Source organism: Emydura macquarii, unplaced genomic scaffold, assembly GCF_026122565.2.
Source record: "Emydura macquarii macquarii isolate MOO-44397 ecotype Brisbane River unplaced genomic scaffold, CSIRO-AGI_Emac_v2 contig_2768, whole genome shotgun sequence".
Taxonomy (NCBI): Eukaryota; Metazoa; Chordata; order Testudines; family Chelidae; genus Emydura; species Emydura macquarii.
In genome coordinates this window covers 26927009-26945977 of record NW_027132905.1, presented here as the reverse complement: position 1 = coordinate 26945977, position 18969 = coordinate 26927009, and the positions used below count along the sequence as shown (strand labels likewise).

The 18969-nt window shown below is 42.5% G+C and overlaps 1 protein-coding gene across 6 annotated transcripts in view; it reads right to left on the bottom strand.

Annotated features, from left to right (window-relative positions):
• Window positions 1-410: 410 nt before the first annotated feature.
• Window positions 411-18969, bottom strand: part of FGF18 (fibroblast growth factor 18) — a 105364-nt gene continuing 86805 nt past the window's right edge. For all 6 annotated transcript variants that reach the window (XM_067566354.1, XM_067566353.1, XM_067566358.1 and 3 more), the window contains one exon: window positions 411-854. In XM_067566354.1, the coding sequence (XP_067422455.1) occupies window positions 588-854 (267 nt within the window). In that variant the 3' untranslated portion in view covers window positions 411-587. The remainder of the gene's footprint in view (window positions 855-18969) is intronic.

The window sequence follows — 18969 nt, the reverse complement described above, 5'->3', positions numbered from 1 at the left end:
AGTCACTTGAATGTATTTAGCAGCATTCTCCAGAACTGAGCATGATGCAGGATCACAGAGCCGTGACACCTTATGTCGTCAAAAAGGTTACAGAAGATCGATGTATTGAGAACTCCATGGAAACTCAATCACTGCGGCACACACCATCTTGTCTCGGGACAGTTTGCAGCAGACAATAAATAGATTACTGCATAACTGACGATTTTCAGGGCAGGGTTTCAGTAACTTTGGGAAAGAACTTTGGTTTTCTTTGGTTTTATTTTATTTAATATTAATTATTTTTCCTCTGGGGATCTGCTTGAAAAGTTCTCTGTTCCAAAAGAGAAATAAGCACCTATGTGTCAACAACAATTTAAATAGAGCAGTTCATTTTGTTTTTCAAGTCACAATAAATCCCTAACAGCTTCCCCCAGCGTTTGCCATCCAGTCTTTTATTTTTTATTATTATTTTTAAACACAATGTACAAAAATAGAGCTTCTTCCTTATTTTTAATGTAAAAATATTCCTCTGGTGCAGTTTTTTTTTTGTTTGTTTTTTTTGTTTTTTTTTTGTGGTTTATTATTGTGACACTGTTTTTGTCTATTTTTTAACTGGGATTGGTAGGTCGTATTCTCTTAGTCCTCTTGGTCACTGTGGTGTACTTGAAAGGTTTTTGTAACTCCACTTGACCCTTTGGATACCTTTTCATAAAATGCACATCTTGCTGGTTTTCCTGGGTCTTGGGCCCTTTTCGTGGCCTTCCCTTTTTGGTAAATCCAACGTACCAGCCAGAATATTTCGCAGACATCAGTGCCGTGTAATTGTTTTCTAGGACTTTTTCGATGAAGACACACTCTTTGCTGCTGCCATCAGGCTGCAAAAGGGAAAGAAGATTCATTTCAATCAGTTGTCAACCCCTTGGTCAAATAGCAATTTTTCATAAAAGAGCAATTAAGGATCTGGTCCTGTTCTCTCCTTCTTTCAATTCAGTAAATAAAGGGAGAAATGTCAGTTGAAATATTCAAAATAATGTTATTGCTTTATTCAAAGTTGTTTTTTGTTTTCTTTATTTAAAAAACAAACACAAAAACAAAACTCCTACCCAAGGATCCAGTTTTTGTGGGGAGATTTTCAAAGTCACATATAGCAAATAGTCACCTAGCTTTGTAAACCTCCCCCATTGTGGCCAGTTCCAATAAAACATCTCCTTCTGTGGAGCATACATCAGAAGAGCTACTTACAAGAATCCTGAACAGGGCATATAACAACACTGAATGTTTAAATAGATGAGCCCTAAATTCTCAGCAAGCTGGGGTGTAAAACTACCATTTCAAAGCGGAGTAGATCAAAGTGCACTGGGGAACTTTTAGTGCACAGCCACAGGGCCTACACCTAGTGTGTGATGTGATAGTGCAGAACAGATTTACACCACCGTTTGCCACAAACTAAGTGTTCATTTAGCCAAGCTCCTAGAATTTAAACTACTCTTCTCAGAAATGCTTTAGGTGTTTTGAAAATGTCATCCTTAATTTCCAATGCAGTGCCTAAACATTAACTAGCCGCATGATTCCTGATAGGCGCAGATTGGTATTCTCATTGGAAAGACGGGGAGGTTGAATCACAGAAAGGTGCTGAGCACCTAGATCTCCCACTGACATCAACGAGACATCCGGCAACTCAGCATTTTTTAAAATCTGAGCATTAACTTAGGGACTGATTTTTAAAAATCTTGTCCGGGCTCTTTGTTTTGGTGCTTATATGTGAACTGAGGAACCTAACTTTTGGCCTCTATATTTTTTTTTTTTTTTTTTAATATTGGAGTGAAAATGGACACCCAAAAATCAGAGAACTCACTTTTAAAAATGTTCCTCGACAGGACTTCATTATGGCTATCAAGGCTACAGACGGTGACATTATCAGAGCCAGAACTGGAGCTCAGATGTTCCTGGTGTCTAGTTCTGCACTCAGAGCACTAGGCTAACTTTTTCAGGAATTGAGGTCAGACAAGAACAGAGAGTGAGAGAGGCAGCCTGAATGAGCAGCTAAATGTGTGTCACTGAGCCCGGGGAGAGGTTTTTCGGGTCAAGGATGCAGACTGAAAAGAACGCTGTTGGTGCTGTGAGCAAAAGGAGCCTCCAAACTTCAAATGGTTCCTCGTGTCAAAAAGGACCAACAATAGTAAACAGAATATGGAACATTAGATAGAGCCCTAATCCAAAACTCACGAAGTGAGAGGAAAGATTCCCACTGACTGCAGTGGGAGCTGGACTGGACTTCTACAACTAGTTAACAACAATAATAATACTATAGGGCTTTATCTGTAGCCCAAAGAGTGCTTTCCAAAGTGGGTAAGTACCATATAATAAATTGCTTACACCACACTGTATATACACTTGTATATAGAATTATGACCGCAATTGTCGATGAACAAACAAAACAGTCAAAGCCCTTTTGATCCTTAGCAAACTTATTCCTAAAATGCCGGAGACAAATAAAATTAACATGTCACTGTACAGAAGCTGCAGCAGATCACAGGAGGCAAAGGGTTGATCACAGAGCTTTGGCAGAATCATCAATCTGTACGTCTGACAATGGGCCAGGTGGAACAGATGGGAATAGCACCAGCCTTTCACTTGCAGTGACATGTGCAGGCAGAGTGAAACTGGTACTCTTCAGTCTGCTCCCTTCTAAAAGTTTGTCTAGAAAATCATTTGTCTAGAAAATCTAGAAAATTTGTCAGATGCTGTTTATGAGAATCGGACAGCTGAAACACCAGGGGGATTGCAGGTCAACAGCAAGGCACAGCCAATCTGAACTGGTTTAGAATTCATTAGACTGGTGAGCTCCAAATTGTTTCGTATGAGCTAACAAAGTCAGCTGTAACTCAGACTCACTGCCAACCCAGGCTGGATTCAAAGAGACAACCAAAGGGGAAAGACGCCATGATTCACCACTAATCTCCAGAACAATCCATTCCCCCTTAGATCTTGAATTCATGGATGCATTCATGCTATTTTAAACTTGAAACCATTAACATATCTTATCAAAGCCTTTTGTTTGCTACACAGACTGAACAGTGCCTGTCTCCTTAAGAGGGCAAGAGGCGATCACAAAGAATTCTACAACAGCAAAACAGAATTATAAGAGGGAAAAGTTTGAGAAGAGGCCCAGATATATACATTGCCTACCAAATATACATAATCAGGAGTCCACGCACATTGACAAGGGTTAAAGCCAGTTCTGCTACTGGCTACCCTCTGCTACCCTCCATTCCTGGTGAAGCAGAAAGGTCATGGTTTTATTACCTATAATTTTGGGCTTGTAAATGGATTGGGCAAGGCTGTGCAAAATCCAGTGATTTCAGCTCACCTGGGGCTCATCCTCTGAGTTCAGAATTTGATCAAAACCACATGGAGAAAACAGTTGATGCCACAGAATTTCACCAAGTTTCAATGTGAAGCCAGAAACAGACCCGGGTTCACTCAAAACTGGTCCCAGCCCATGCTTTTCAGCAATAAATGGAGAATATTTAAAATACTAACGTGGCTGAGTTTCAAGTCCACACAAAACTAGGTGCTGATGAACCAATCAAAATCCCTACTGAGCTAGTAGGTATAGCAGGGAATTGGAAAGCTCATTTCCCTTACTTTTGCAGAAAGGTCCTGGGTTTGACCGTGATCTAGATGCTATGAAAATTTGATCACTTTTAATATCAATTTGGGGGTTTTCTGCTTACACTACAATGTCATTTTCTTGTGGAACACTTGGACATACCCGGGATGAGACTGGAATTAAAAGAAGAAAATGTTGGGGGGCATTAAAATTATTTCTAATATTATTAAAGGTATTTTGTGTGTTCGTGTGAAAAAATTTGCCAGCAGAGTCTAAGGAAGAGCAGTGAGGAGTAGAAAGAAGTGATACTACCTCAGGCCAGGTTCAGAGCTAATTTGAAACAAATAAGGTCCATAAGAATACATTTAGCCGGGAAAAGAAGAAGTTAAATCATACGACAACAGAAATTAAGGTGACATTTACATGTACTTTAAGATAATTCATGGATAACGAACAGAAATTGCTTTTCTCCAAGTAAATCATTCTTATGTGTACTAGGACATGTTTTAGAGACAGACATGATTTTCTAGCATCTGTTATAAACTCCCGATAGATTGGGAATATAGAACATAAATCACTTATATAGAAGGGTCTCTACATCATGTAACCTGTGCTTGATATAATCAATTAGTGAAAAAGCAATTTCTATTCATCCTTTAGGGGTTATTAATAAAGTAATTTATAAATGTCACCTTAACTTCTATTAGTTGCCACTCATATAAGGTCCAGTTCTGTTCCCATTTAAATCAGTGACAGGCCTTCTCTTGGTATCAGGCCCTCACTGCATGAATATAGGAGCATGTCTCTTGTCAAGCCAGAGTATGTCATCAATATGAGGACAAACTGATTTAGTGTAACTGCCCTGCTTTCACTGGAGACACAACAGCGATAGAATTGGCCCATATTCAGTTCCAATGCACTTCAAATGAACAAAATCCCACCATCCTCCTGGGAAGTCAGCTGAAGTACTGAAATTAAAGAAGTATAATACATGAGTGTGGAGTCACGAAAGAGTCTAAAGTGCCTGGTGCACAAAAATTATTTCCATCTCCCTCTGTTCTCCTCTCATTCCAGTTAGATTCTGTAGTCTAAGGGATAAATCCATCCAGCCCTGCACGCACCGCCAGGGATGCAGATGGCCCAGCACACAGCAATATTGATGCAGTTCCCTTACACAGGAGAAGAGGGTTGAAACTGGGGATGCAAAAAAGAGATCCCTACCACCGGTGTATTGTCTAACTCAGCAGCGGCTCCCAGCACGCCGTGTTGGTTGGGGGATATTAGTGCAGCGGCAGAGCTAGAAGTTCCATTGATTTATGGAACTTCCAGTCTTTTGGAGGGTGCGGATGGGAGGGGCCAGGGTGCTATGGACTATTCCAGCAACCAAGCTGCCGTGTTACCTGTGGAGAGGAGCCTCAGTCTGGAAGGCAGGCCCCTTTCCCTTCTTCCAGTGAGAATCTCAGTGCCCAGCCAAGTTACTACACCACAGCACTCAGCAGAGAATCTGGGCCTAAGAGTTATTATGTCAGCATTGAATTTGACCCTCAGTGTGGTGATTTTCTGGAGAGTGTTGTATTCTTCAGCTAATAAGCCTCCTATGACAATACCTAGTCAAGATCCTAAGAAATGGTGTTTGGTACAGACATGGGCAACAGTTCAGGACGGGCACTTCAGCACTTCCCTAGCTTTAAGCATGTGGTTAAGTCTCATTGAAGTCAATGGAAATTATGCACAGGCTTAAAATAAAGCACATGATTAACTGCATTCCTGAATTGGGGCATAGTCCTTAGATTCATGCTCTTAAATCACAAGCAGCTTCCAATCTAAACTGCTAGAAAAAATAGCAGTAAATCTCCCAGTTAAAAATGCTTTCAGCACCTCTTGGTGTCTTCTTTGTCCTGAAACTATCCCTCTCCACCTTCATCCTCACCCCCAAGACCAGCAACTCCTCTTAAGACAACTCAGGAAAAGGAGAAAGAAAAGAGAAATAGCCCCATCCAGGTTCAGCTGTCAAACACAGAACCGGCTCTTTGAGGGTAAAGAAAAAAAAATTATGTTCCCTGCTCTAGCTGACTGTCTTTTCCAAAGAATCTTAGTCCAAACATATGCTGCTGATATTGGGTTGCATACCACTCAAGTAGATGTCAATGGGGTAGACCCTGCCAAGTTATAGTATGTATTAATTTCATAGATACTTAGCTGGCAAAATGCACTTTAAATACAAAGTAGTAGTGCTCTAATTAAAGCTACATATTTTGAGAAAGATTCTTTAAATATATAGAATCCCTGAAAGCATCAGAGACGGACACTGCAGTGATGTCCCTTGCATGATAACATTGCTATACAGTGGAAGGTGGGGGAAGACTCACACTGGTGCATAGGGCCAGCACAAAGCTACATGCTACTTCAACTCTACTTAAGCCCACAAAATAGGACTTATGTGTTAGCACAAGCCTTGTGCTCACCCCTTCACCCTGGGTTGGCACTTAATAGGACACCGCGAAGGTAAAGATTAGAGAGAGACATTCCACGTGTGAAGTTTATGTCCAGATCTGGGTTCAGGTCCAACCTCTAACTTCCAATAAAAGGAAAGGAAGCTTGCAAGATATTTCATTGAATGTGATTTATAACCATTATACATTAAACACCACCCCTTTCCATAGGCTTCAGAGCCTACTTTTTCCTTCTTTACCTAATGTGCAGAGCATGTATGTGTGCTGGTTTCCACCCCCATCCACCCCAGAGATGTCTGTGTTAATGCTCTATGTGGCTAGCTCATAAAAGACTGTGAGAGCCTTTGAGGTGAAATGGACTATGTACAGTAGTCGTCAAAACAGTCAGACCACTAGGGTGGATTCCTCACAAGAACTGATACAAGTTTTACAGCTATTGCACTTTCCCAAGCTAGCCCCATTCAACTTTTACTACTTCCTTCAGACACGGATCTTTGCCAGAAAAATAACTCAGGGACAGGTGTTCTCTCCTGAATCCTTTAGATAGTAACTGGAAAGATCACAGAGATCTGCCACCCCCCCCCCACACACACACGTTCCATCTGTAAGGAAGTTATACTGATGAACTACTCTATACTTTTCACACTGGATCCTCAGATAGTGTCAATCAGCTTAGCTCTGTGGACTTCAACTCCTCGGAAGAGAATTTTCTATCTTAGGTACGTAGTGGGGCTGTCCATAAATCACGTAATGCATTAGGGGGTGGGCAGGTCCCTACTTCTGCAGGTTTGTTTCAGTGTTGCAAAGAGTTACAATGGATCTTCAAAAAACTCACCAAACAATGTGTTCCATAATTTATGGACAGCCCCTATTGCTGGAACATCTGAGTACCTCACAATCTCTAATGCGCTGCTCCTCATGACACCCCCCATGAGGTAAGGCAGTGGTGTTATCCACATTGCGCACAACTGGGGAACTGAGCGTCACCAACTAACTTTTAGGCATCTACAAAATCTCTGGGGATTCACAACCCCTGGGATAGGCACTGGGCTCCTTCTTCAATGAACAGGGAGAGAGAAGCACCTTGGAACGGGATTCACAAAAAACAGCTAGGAGGTTCCTTGCTTAAGGCATCCAATGGGAAAAGGCAGGATGAGGGGTGCATGCTAAGCCCTGCCCCTCCCTCAGAGAGCCCCTCCTTTTGCTTGGTAGTCTCAGTGGCAAACAGTCTTTTGGCATTTGGTGCCTATGATGATCTATCTGCCTTGTAACTGAGTGCTAGAGCATTCACCTGGGAGGTGGGATCTGCCTCCCGTCAGGCAAGTGCCCTAACTACGGGGCTATGGGACATTCTGATGTGGGGCTTGCTCATGCTCCCCTCTTGAAGCTGTTGCACTGTGGATAAATAATATGAAAAACTCATTGGTGCGGGGGATTGGATCCCAGGCTTTTTCATCTTCCAAGTGAGTGCTCTAATCACTAGGCTACAGGGTCATCCTCATGCTTGCTATCTTTCTGGCCAACGATTCTTTCATTATTTATCCACAGTGGAACAGTCTCAACAGGAGAGAGCCCCACGTGGGAATATCCCATAGCCTAGTGGTCAGGGCGCTCCCTTGAGAGGTGACAAGTCCCCATTCAACTCCCTTCTCCCCCTCAGGCAGAAGGGGGACTGGAACCACTGATCTCCCATGTCCTAGGTGAGTCCTAATCACCGGGCTAAAAGTTATAAGGAACTTCCTTCTCTCCCCCTCTTCAGCTGTTGTGTTGTGAGTTTGCCTAGTGGACCGGGCTGTGCAGGCGAGCTAGGGAGGAATGCCTATCTTCTCTGGCTTATGCATCGCTCTGGTTTAGGCATTCATATGTGCATGCAGAGGCAGAAATACAGGCACCTAGAGAACTGTAAAAATTTAGGCACCAAGGAAGTTTAGACACCTACAGGGTTCAGGGGCGCCTGAGCAGGGGTTTTGTGCAGCCCAGTGGGGCTCGATTCTGAGATCTAGGTGCCTATAATGGCAGGTAGGTGCCGATGTCCTTTTGTGAATTTAGCCGTAAGTGGCTTGCCAAGGGCACACAAGAAGCCTGTGGTGGAGCAGGGAATTAAACCCAGATCTCCCAAGTCTCAGGCTAGCAGACAAACCATTGGACCATCCCTTTGCTCATATTTCCTCAAACACACTCCTATCAAACATTTGTATTACTGACATACACCCAGTAATAAGACAGCAGGCTTGTGATCATGAACAAATGTAAATGCCTGGAGGTTTATTTAAAAATAAGACAAGAATTGAATTCTTATTGCAAACCGCCAATGGGAAAGTCATTCCCGAGCAAAGGCAGGAAATCTCAGCTACTTGGAGCAAATCTTTTAAAGCGTATTTTTTAGGCAAGCCATGATTTTTTTTCCCCTTCCATTTCCCTTGTCTGACATAACTGCTTTGATACAAACACCCGGTCACATTGCCACCACATCACTACACATCAGATGATCGCTACAAATTACACAAAGGACAGTCAAAGGCCATCAAAGGAAAATGTATATGGGGAGTAACAGCTCATTAGAGATGGGTGGGAAAAAGAAATCTATGCAAACAAAGCACTTCCTAATCCCTACCCTACTCAGAGGCACGTCAGGTACTGGAGAGATGCCCTGTTCTTATATTGCAAATAGATATTCTGCCTTTTGAGTAAAAAGAAAGCAGTTTCTCAATCACTGCTGGTTAAAGCCGTGGCGTAACTCCCAGAAATAACAGGGGCAGGACTTAGTAAAGAGACACCCAACCTTACAGTGCATTGCTGGTTTGGAGGCAAACGCTCCACCTGTGTAACACCAAGGATCTGATTTTATCTGCAGCCCATTGCTAGTATATGCCCACATGAAAGGCATTTCCTTGCAGGGGAACCTGTGGGTAAATGGAACTTTAAAGCATGAATGATTTAGCTGCTGTTGCTCTGCTTTTCTTCTCCCTTTCACTCTCAAAGCAGAGAATATTTGCAGCAGGCCTCTTCTTGCTTGCATCTGGCACACATGCATCCATCAGCAGGAGTCTGCACCAGCCAGAAGGCTAGGCTTCCAAGCCTGGTCTGCATGAGGGAGACCAATCACAACCCAGGTCCTTGCAGATGGGGCTACAGGAGGGACAGTGTCTCAGTCAACCAGATACCAGAAAAGCCTTTCCTGGGACATCAGTTCTCTCCTGGGATATTAATTCAGTGCTTTTTTTTTTTTAAATACATCCTTAATACCGGCACAAAGATGTGGTAGCTGTTCGCGATTCTTTTAGAAGTTTCTTATTGTGTAAAAGCTTGATCTATATTCCAGCTCCCAGAGAAAATTCTCCTCTGTCCCTCATGCTTGTACAAAGTTGAGAGTAGCACTGCAGTGAGGAGAAAACAATCCCTGCTAGACTAAAGGAGTCGGAACCAGAGTTGGTGTAAATTGGCTTAGCTCCATTGATTTCAACGGTGTGTCTCCAGTTCACATCCAGTGAGGATCTGCCCCACATTTTAAAATTGCTACCAGGTCATGAGATGATAAACATGTACGGCTGCAGCTTCTTTATCCGGTGGGCTCTGAAAGGTAACATCTGCCCTGTGCTACCACTTCACAATGAGGCGTCTCTGTAAATGGATGCATTTGTGCACAGCCGGCCAAAGTCACCCCTGGGGTAACCAAACTCAATGGAGTTAAAAGGGCTGAATTTGAGCCAGTCTCTCTCCAAATGCCCTGGAATTACGGCATTGTATTGTTTGTGCAGAGCATTTGGTGAATGGCTCTCCAGTATTAAACATGAAACATCTTGAACTGACACTAAGCAGATCAAAGTGCCAAAACATTTGCTACTTCTACAATTACACTCTGTGAGTTCTTTGGTCCTCCTTCTCTCCCCCTCTCCTTTTACAGCCCAACTTGGTCTTATTGGAGTTTTGTTTTCTTGTTTTAAGTTCTCCAAATGGAAAGGATCAAAGGGCTCTTTGTTGTTGTAGCAGGAGTGCTTCTCCGAGCTAGGCATTGCTTGCACTAACAGCTTCCTGCTCACAGGAAATTCTCAGGAGCCTCTGTGCCACTGGACTGAGAGAAAGCATTATCAGATATAGCAGCACCCTCTCTCTACATTATCCTGGGGCACTAAGCCACCTGAGCAGCTTTTTATGGGAGAAGATGGGCAAGGCAGGTTCTTGTTTACACTTCAGAAATGCAGCTGTGCAGACATGCTTTGTGGGACCCACAAATCCTGCACTTCACTGGTGCTGCAAAAACCAAGAACCCCTGATGAATGGTTCAGATGATAACAAGGTGAAGTGTTAGAGACCCACGTTGTTTGAAGGTTTCTCTGTTTGAATAAATATTCTCTCGTTCATTAAGCCTCACACGTAATGCTGTGCAAAGCTTTCGTTAGGAAGCCATCTTGGATCGGAAGCTCTTTGAGTCAGGATTGTCTCCATTTTGTGTCTTGTATAACTGAGCACCTTGTCGGTGCTTCACAGCTAACAAGCCACACGAAACTTGCCCAGTTGCAGGTTTCTTTACAACCTGGGAACACAGGTTTGTTGAAAGGTTCAGTGAGACTCAAACCCCTCAAGCGAGACCAGGACACTTCACAGTTTCAGGGTAAATACTATAATATGACCATTTTTATTAATTATCACCTTCTTGCAGCTTGTTCACATGAGAATCTCAAAAGTGATATTTCGGGGGTGAAAACCCATCTGGAAATGAGGAAAATGTTGGTTCGCAAACTTTGAACTCCCACAATCCAAGAGCTTGGTGAAATTTTTCTAAATTTTTTGGGATGGAAAATTGGGGTTTTGACTAAATAAAAAATGTTCAGAAAAAGTGCCTGCTTTCTGTAGAAAAGATGGACTTCTCACAAAAAAAAGAAAATGGAAAGTTTTTCGCTTTTTGGTGAAACTCAAAAGGGTTTCCATCTCTGTGTTTTCGTTTTTTCAATTAAATGTTGAAATCTTCTGCCGAAAATTCCCCATTTGCTGACCAGCTGTACCCCTTAGCTTCTTGCTCGAGCACCATCTCCATGCGACAGGTACTGTACTACAGAATCATACGGTTAGAAGGGACTGCAAGAGTCAGTAGGTAAGTTAATGGTTGCTTCTTGCTGTTCCTCAAAAGGCCTCTTTGGATCAGTGTATTTTTGATTCCTTGTTATTGTGCACAGTTTCTTAGCATGCCATATATTATAGATAGGCTTGGCAGAATTGATTTGTATTCTTTTATAATTTTGATGGATAATATTAGTGTTTATTTTAAATTATTTTTTCTCTTTTTATGTATTTAAATGTTCACAGTGGTGGGAAATTATACAGTCAGGCAATGCAGGGCTCACCCTACTGCAGCTTGGAAACCCAAGTGCAGGGTTGCAGCAGATGAGATCCAAGCCCTGTTCTTGCCCTTTACATGAAGTAATGAGATAGGACCGTCATGAACTTCTCCAGTGCTCAGAATTCTGAATTGAAGCCAAGGAATCCTGAAATCATAACCATAAAGATCCCCCTTGATCCAAATGCAATTTCAGCTGCTGCACCACTCTGTAAATCAGACCATATACATGTAATCATATGCCAAGTGTTACTTGATTTCATGAACACTTCCTCCAACTTACTGGCCTGGGAACTTGCAGAATCCTCTGGAGAAAACACTTCAGCATCATGGCATGCAGTTTGATAAAGGTGACTGCCAATGCACTGCAGTAGTTAATTATGTATATAGGATGTCTAAGTGCTTTAAAAAGGCAATGGAAAATAAAAAGTCTGGTGTGAAGATGTTATACTGAACAGCTCCATTAGGGGCCTGTTTTTACACACACAGCCTCCCATTGCACACCAGCACACCTGTGTGTGCACACCCATATTGGGAGCCTTGAAACACTGTGTCCAGTCTTGGACACCACATCTTAAGGAAGGTACAGAAGAAACTGAAGAGGTCCGGAGAAGGAAAAGGTGTTTTTTTGTTTTGTTTTGTTTTTTAACTCTTCTATTGCACCTTTTACCTAAGGATCTCAATGGATCTGAAGATCTCATATTTGTCACGGATATTTGTGAATTAAGCCCTCAGCACCCTTGTGAGGTACGCAAGTAGTATTAAAGCCATTTTTATTAATGGAGAAACTGAGACACATAGGGGTTAAGTGATTTGCCTAGGGTCACAAGCCTACTTCCAGTCTGTCATGTCTATCACAGGGTCATCCTCTCTGACATCATGGCTGTTTACTCTCAGCAGTATGGTATGATGACATATGTGACAACAGCAAATCTAGGATTGTTTCACTTGGAAAGGAGTCTTCCAGGTGAACTTGATTGCTGTATTCAGAATTATGAAGGGGATATGCTCTAATTCAGTGCTAAGGATTCTTATCATCAATAACAATAAAACTAGTCACTTCCTTCTTTTACCCTGTCCCATAAATAGAAACTTTATGAAATTCATGAATTCAACATTCAGAAAGAGTAAATGAAGTGAAATACTTCTGATTTTATACAGAGTGTAGTCAAGTGTGGCAATCACTGCTTCAGGAGGCCATCAAATCAAACACCCTCGCTGGATTTCAAAAGGCTAGGATAATTTCATGACCCTTAACATCATCTGTATCTATGTAAGCTAACATAATAGATCTAATTGAGTGTCATGCTTCAGGGCGTAAAATGATTATCTTCAAGGATAAGGAAGGAATTTCCACCCAGCCCAATAGAGCATGACATATTTGGCTAAATATATTGGGGGTGGGTGAGTTGCGCTTTCTTTGAAGCATCAGGTATTGACTATGACCAGAGGCAGAACACTGCCTTAGGATGACCAATGGTCTGGTCTGGCAAATCCTAGGCTTCATACTGAATAAAACATAGAAACTGGCTTTGTAAATGATAAGATTCCATTTACAACAACACAATCCTATGTGGAAAGGGACAAATCACATCCTGACTAACGTCCTAATGGCATCATTGGCTCCTGAGTTTACATCAAGGTAGGGCTTAGCCTCAGCAGAAGCAGTCACTGATTGTCTGCAACAGACGCAGATCTGCGTGTCTCAGCTTGTAAGTATGAAGAAAGGAAATAATCCCACAATCAACTCAGGTACCTTTCTTAAAAGATAACATCACCAGCTGATCCGGTCTGTAAATGACAAGGTCCTTTCTGCTGATGGGGAGATGTACAGCAAATGCAAGGACTTCAAGCTCCATTGCCTTTTACAAAACCTAATACCTTTCTGTACATAACAAAATACAACAGAAAATGGCTAGAACAATTCCTATTTTTAAGCCATGTCTTCTGTGCTTTTGCGCTTAAAAGTAACCTTGCAAATGTCTCACCAACTAGGTTATTGTTTGTAGTGGTTAAATGGTAAATTAAATTCCTCCCTTCTAAATTGCTCTCTTGTAAGTGACCATCACTTGACCTTCAAAGGACACTCCAGAGAGCCAAGCAGAAGCAGTCCATGAACGACAGTGAGGTTCACCACAACCCATGTTTCATTTGCTGCCTTTTCTGGAAGGTGATCGAGAAGTGTTTTGCTATGCCTATTTCCTGCCACAGTGTTTACCAGGTGTAACCAAATAGCTTCATTTGCATTCTGGGGGAAAAAATAATGCCCAGAAGATGCTTACATTCAAAAGAGAAACAAAAATTGTGCCTGGAAGAATGTGGTGATCGTGTAGTGAGGAAACCATTATATGTCAGGGTGGATGAAATTCACACCTGTGCAAGGGCCCAGCACAAGATCTATACAACACTTACATCCTACTTAAACTGGGTCTTGCACTGCCCATTATTTTTAAAAAATAACAGAGTAAATGGTAATTGATAGGGATATTTAGCTCTAGTTTAGAGCAAAAACTCAATTAAAAAAAGAGAAAAGCGTCCGGGTACTAGTACCCTAGAATTTAGAGCCTATCACCATAGTAATTATCAAAAAAACCTAGGCTAGGCAGAGACTTTGATATGCACTTAAAATGTGATTCTGAGTATCTTTAGTCAATCGAGCTGCTCCACACATTGCCCTCTGTGCTGTTATATTGCAAATTCAGTCCCACTTGAAGGGTTCCCACTGACATCAAAGAAAGTCCTATTCACAGAACCCACAGCTGAGATCCAGACTGCAGATAAGCAATCCAAAATATTGAACCAAGAGGAAAATTTTGCCCATAGTTTGGCTGAAGTAGAAAAATCCATGCCCTCAGTCAGCCCAAGAGCATCTGTATTTACCTGGAGTGTTTTGAAGGCAATATAAACTGAATGTAATGTAAAACAGCTTAGCTCACGTCTTAAATGTTTACGTTAGTGTTAGACAGATCAGGCTGACAGTGTCTAACATTAAATACATTCTACCTGGCAAAATAGCCAAATCCGAATCCAACTGCAGCAGAGAAGGGGGTGCATACACGTGCTTAATAACTGCCATGCATGAAATCTGTGTGACCAAAACCCAACAGAATGAACAGTTAAAATGTGTTCTCCGAACATCGCAGACTAAATGCTCTGCAGATCAATGAACACAAGAGGGAATCCATTTGTAAATCCACCATCTGTGGGCCTATGCTACTCTCTTCACAACCCATGGCATGATTATTACAAATTGTCAGCTAAACTGGGCCATCAGAGGCGTGGCACCAATTGATTTAATGAGAGTCACAGATATGCATCCAATCCTTCTGCCTGCTTCAGCTCACTTTCCGAATCAAAGTACTCAAAGATTTCCCCTCTGTGACCCAGCACAGTCTAGATCTCCACTCTTATTTCCTTACAAGCTTCCCTTTTACATGCTTTGTTTGTACCTTTCACTTCTCATCTTCATGCCTCTTTCCACACTGCCCCCTACACTCAGAGGTCCTCCACCTCCTTGTGCATCAAACATCCCCCTTCTCTTCATCCAAATTCCTCCTGGAAACACATTCTTCTGCAAAACTTTCCACAGTAACCCAGAAAGTTACTAAAAATAACTGCACCACAAAGAGATTGCTCCTAACCTGTACATTGTTTATAGCTATTGCCAGTGCCTTAATTTGAATTGGAGCTCCTTGGTGCTTGTCTTCCTCTGTGTTTGAACAGCACCAGATACGCTGTTGCCATTCAATACATAGTAACATTAGGAAGAAGAAAAATGAACTCTTGTCGGATCTGAACCAGCCCGCAAGCTCCTGGAAGCAGGGACTGTGTCTTCAATATTTATTCAGCACCAAACACATTGCCTGCTCAGTAATAGTATGCAAAAATAATTTGCCCAATGCCTATGCGACATTGAAAAGGCATCCCTTAAACCCACTTACTTTGTGCCTGAATCTATATGGGGACAATTTTCAAAAGAGCTCAGGACCTGACAGTTCCCACTGTGACACTTACAGCCAGATTCTCCAAAGAGCTCAGCTCTCAACATGCCAATCACATTTGAAAATCTGTCCTCTTATATCAATGACTAAACAGGGGCTTGAAAACTTGGCTTGGGATGTCCAGTATTAGAGCAGTTCTTACCAAAAGATGATTGAAAATACAGATCCATACCAAGAACCATTGCTACTAACAAATATTAATCTCATAAAGATCCAGTTTATTTATATAAACTCCTACTGTTTTGGAGGATTCGTGGCAGTGTACTACATTACCTCACTGTTGTGATGAATCCACCTCCATGTAATATACAATGAAGAGTAGTTTCATTGAGCCTTCACAGAAGGGCAATAAGCAACTGCTTTGGTGGTGTATCCTGGGGTAATGCCATTCTTAGTAAGAATTCTTGGAAAACCAATTTAACACTCAGCACTCCATGGGCACCTTGAATTAGCATGTGATCAATGAAAGAAACATTCCAATGTAAAATGCACAATTCTGATCCAAATCCAAGTGAAACTTGATAGATTTGACTGTGCACCACTTTGTCGTTTGGGATCAGTTTTAATCCCAAACTCGGTGGTGGGTGGAATCTGATGCATGCTGAATTGGAAGAAAAAGGTTTACACAACAAACCCCTGCAAAGCAGAAAGGCAGAATTTAGTAGAGCTCTAGTGCTCTGGGCAGAATTCTTCCCTGCCACGTGCACACCTTTTTCATCTCTGTGGCTCTGACACACCCTGCATTTGGTACATGCTCAGAACTCACATTGTCCTGCAACAGAGAATCCCCTTGCACAGAAGAGATCTGAAATGTAGACATGTAGAGAGAAATTATGCACCAGGTGTTCTTCATGGGCACGTTCTGGTGAGTTAAAGGCACAGTTCTAACCTTACTTTGGAATCTCTCTCATTTCTATTTAAATCAGACCCTCAATGTTACCATGACAGAATGTTTTTTATTGAATCAGTGCTTTAGGGGTGGGATTTCCCAAGGCTGGCCTAACACTGCTCCCAAAAAGGTCAGTTGTAAGACTCTCACTGGTGCAGCTAGGCCAATGCGGAGTGCTTTTGAAAACTCCATCCCGTATTTCCCACCAAACAGTCCTGGCCCTTTAAAAATTCCTTTTGTCCTGCAGGAGTTTTCCCACCCTGCATGGAGAATCACACTGAACAACACTGAGTCCTTGTAAAAGAAGACACTCCTTTCCCTATGAACCAGGAGCATTTTAAAGGGCCAGGACTGCATACATGGACAACAACAAACACCTTCACTCTTTGATGCGGTTGGATTTATTTTTTTCCAACTGTCCTATTTCAACACACACATGCTTCAAGAAAGCCCCCATTTTAAAGCTGTAATGTAAACAAACCCTAAATTATTACTTTCCCTTCAAGACCACTGCTGGCAGGAGTCAGTGATAAAGCTCTGCCAGAACAGTCTTTGGCATCTAGCAGCAGTGTGCAAAACTACAGAGATCCTTACCATGTGGTATTAGCAACACTCTGGTAACATTAAGTATATTGGTTTGGAAAGCCACAAGAAAATGGTAATTTTCTTCAGCCAGGTCTACATTACAAACTCCCTGTGCCAGCATAGCTGTGTTGGTCAGGGCAATGATGGGGTGTGATCTCTGACCAACATAGCTGTACAGGCAAAAGCCCCTATTGCAGACACAGTTGTGTCAGCAAACTGGCTTTTTGCTGGCATTGCTTATTTTGCTCAGGGGCTGGAATAAGGTATCCTTGCAGCATTGCAGCTTTGCCACTATAAGCTGTATCCACTTTAGGAACGCTCTGGCAATATAAGAAACCAGTAAAGCTATCCTGGCAGAGCACTCCTAGCGTAGACCTGGACTCAGTGTAAAACTTTGCTTCATCTGGTTTTATAGTAGAATGAGTTTAAGTTCAGACCATTCAAGTGGCTTTGTTTTATACCCTTTAATAGGAACTGGGGGTAGGTGGTGGAAATTGTCCATAAATACACAGAAAGGGGGAATAAAAGAAAACCCTTAAAATTCCAAACTTATTTCAAGAAATATTGAAAATATTAAGGTGATTTCCTGGGGAGTTTGAATTTCAAGTCCTTGTGGTTTTTAAACGAAAACTCAGAGGGATATGGTAAAAGCTAGAGTGCTAGTTTGGCGTGCAACAGCATATTGTACAATACGGATATGTTGCATCTTCTTATATTTTGTGTTCTTAAAGATAGCTGAGTTAATGTAATTGGTCTGAGATTTTGTTAGGACATGACCTTCCATTTTCTTTTTAGACTACAATGTCATGCAATCCCAACCTACACTCAGAGACAGGAGCCAAATCCTGAGGTTTCTACTCAGGCAGAACTCCCACTGGGCCAGATTGTGAGGTCCTTAGCAGCTTTTGTCAATGGATGTTAGACTGAGTAGGGAGTGAATAAAACCTGAGTAAGAACCTAAAGTTTTGACCCAGTGGGAGTTTTGCTAGAGTCTGATTTTAAAAGATTCAGATTTGGTCCTAGATGTGTTACATCTTCTTGCCCTTTTATTAAACTTAGTGAAACATCCACCAGAAAGTTACAGGGAAGATCTGGATGCACTAAGGTTTAGAATCATCTTGGAAAAGTAACTTTCTGGGGCTTTTTCCACCTCTTATTTCCACACTTTCCCTGCCAATTCACTCTGATGGTTGACATCAGTGAGAAACACATCTTCCTGCTTGTCAGGCATCGAAACAGTCTCATATTTCTTGGGTTTTCATTACAGACTCACATCTTGATGCTCTGCCAGAACTCACCCTCATATTATCACTTGGGCATTTCCAGCTGTCCAATGGCCATAATGAGACTAGGCATCACAGAGAGCTACAGCAGAAAAATTGGCACCTGATAGTAACCACATTGTCCTGTCTCCTCAAGGTGTGTCTGCACTGCAACTGGACCTCCCCGGTGGGCCCATGTCAGCTGACTTGGGCTTGCAGGGCTCATGCTCAGAGGCTGTTTAATTGTGGTGTAGACATTTGGGCTCGGACTGCAGCCTGAGCTGTGGGACCCTCCCACCTCGCAGGTGTCTACCTGTAGTATAGGCATGCTCTCAGAAACGGGGCCAGCTTCACCCAACCTGGCAGAAAGGGAGACATACCTTATACCTAGTGGATCATTTCCCTCTAGTGGGAGTGCTGGAGCAGATACTTAGATCGTCAGGGAGCTTTCTGCATTGGCGACAGACGCCGTGAAGAAGGGGAAACAAAACAAACACTGCACAGGGATCATGTACTGAAAACTGCTGGATTCAGCTCATGGAGGTTGGCCATGAAGGAACAGCTGCCACATTGCTTGGAGTTCCTCCTAGATCAACCCCAGGACATACCTAGCTCCTCCCACATCCACCTCAGCATCGTCAAACTCTTGGATTCTCCCTGCTCCCAAACTTCCCTTCACTGCCATCCAGAGGAGCAGCTGCCAGACATCCACCCTCCCTTTTCCCCCTAGGGCTGGTGCTTCTTCTCCAGGGTCTTCTGTGAGTGGCCTCTCCTCCCATTTTGCAGCCTTGGGAAGCCTCCAGGTAATGATCATTGCCCCCTCCCACCCCATCAATCCATAAAAGTCTTTGA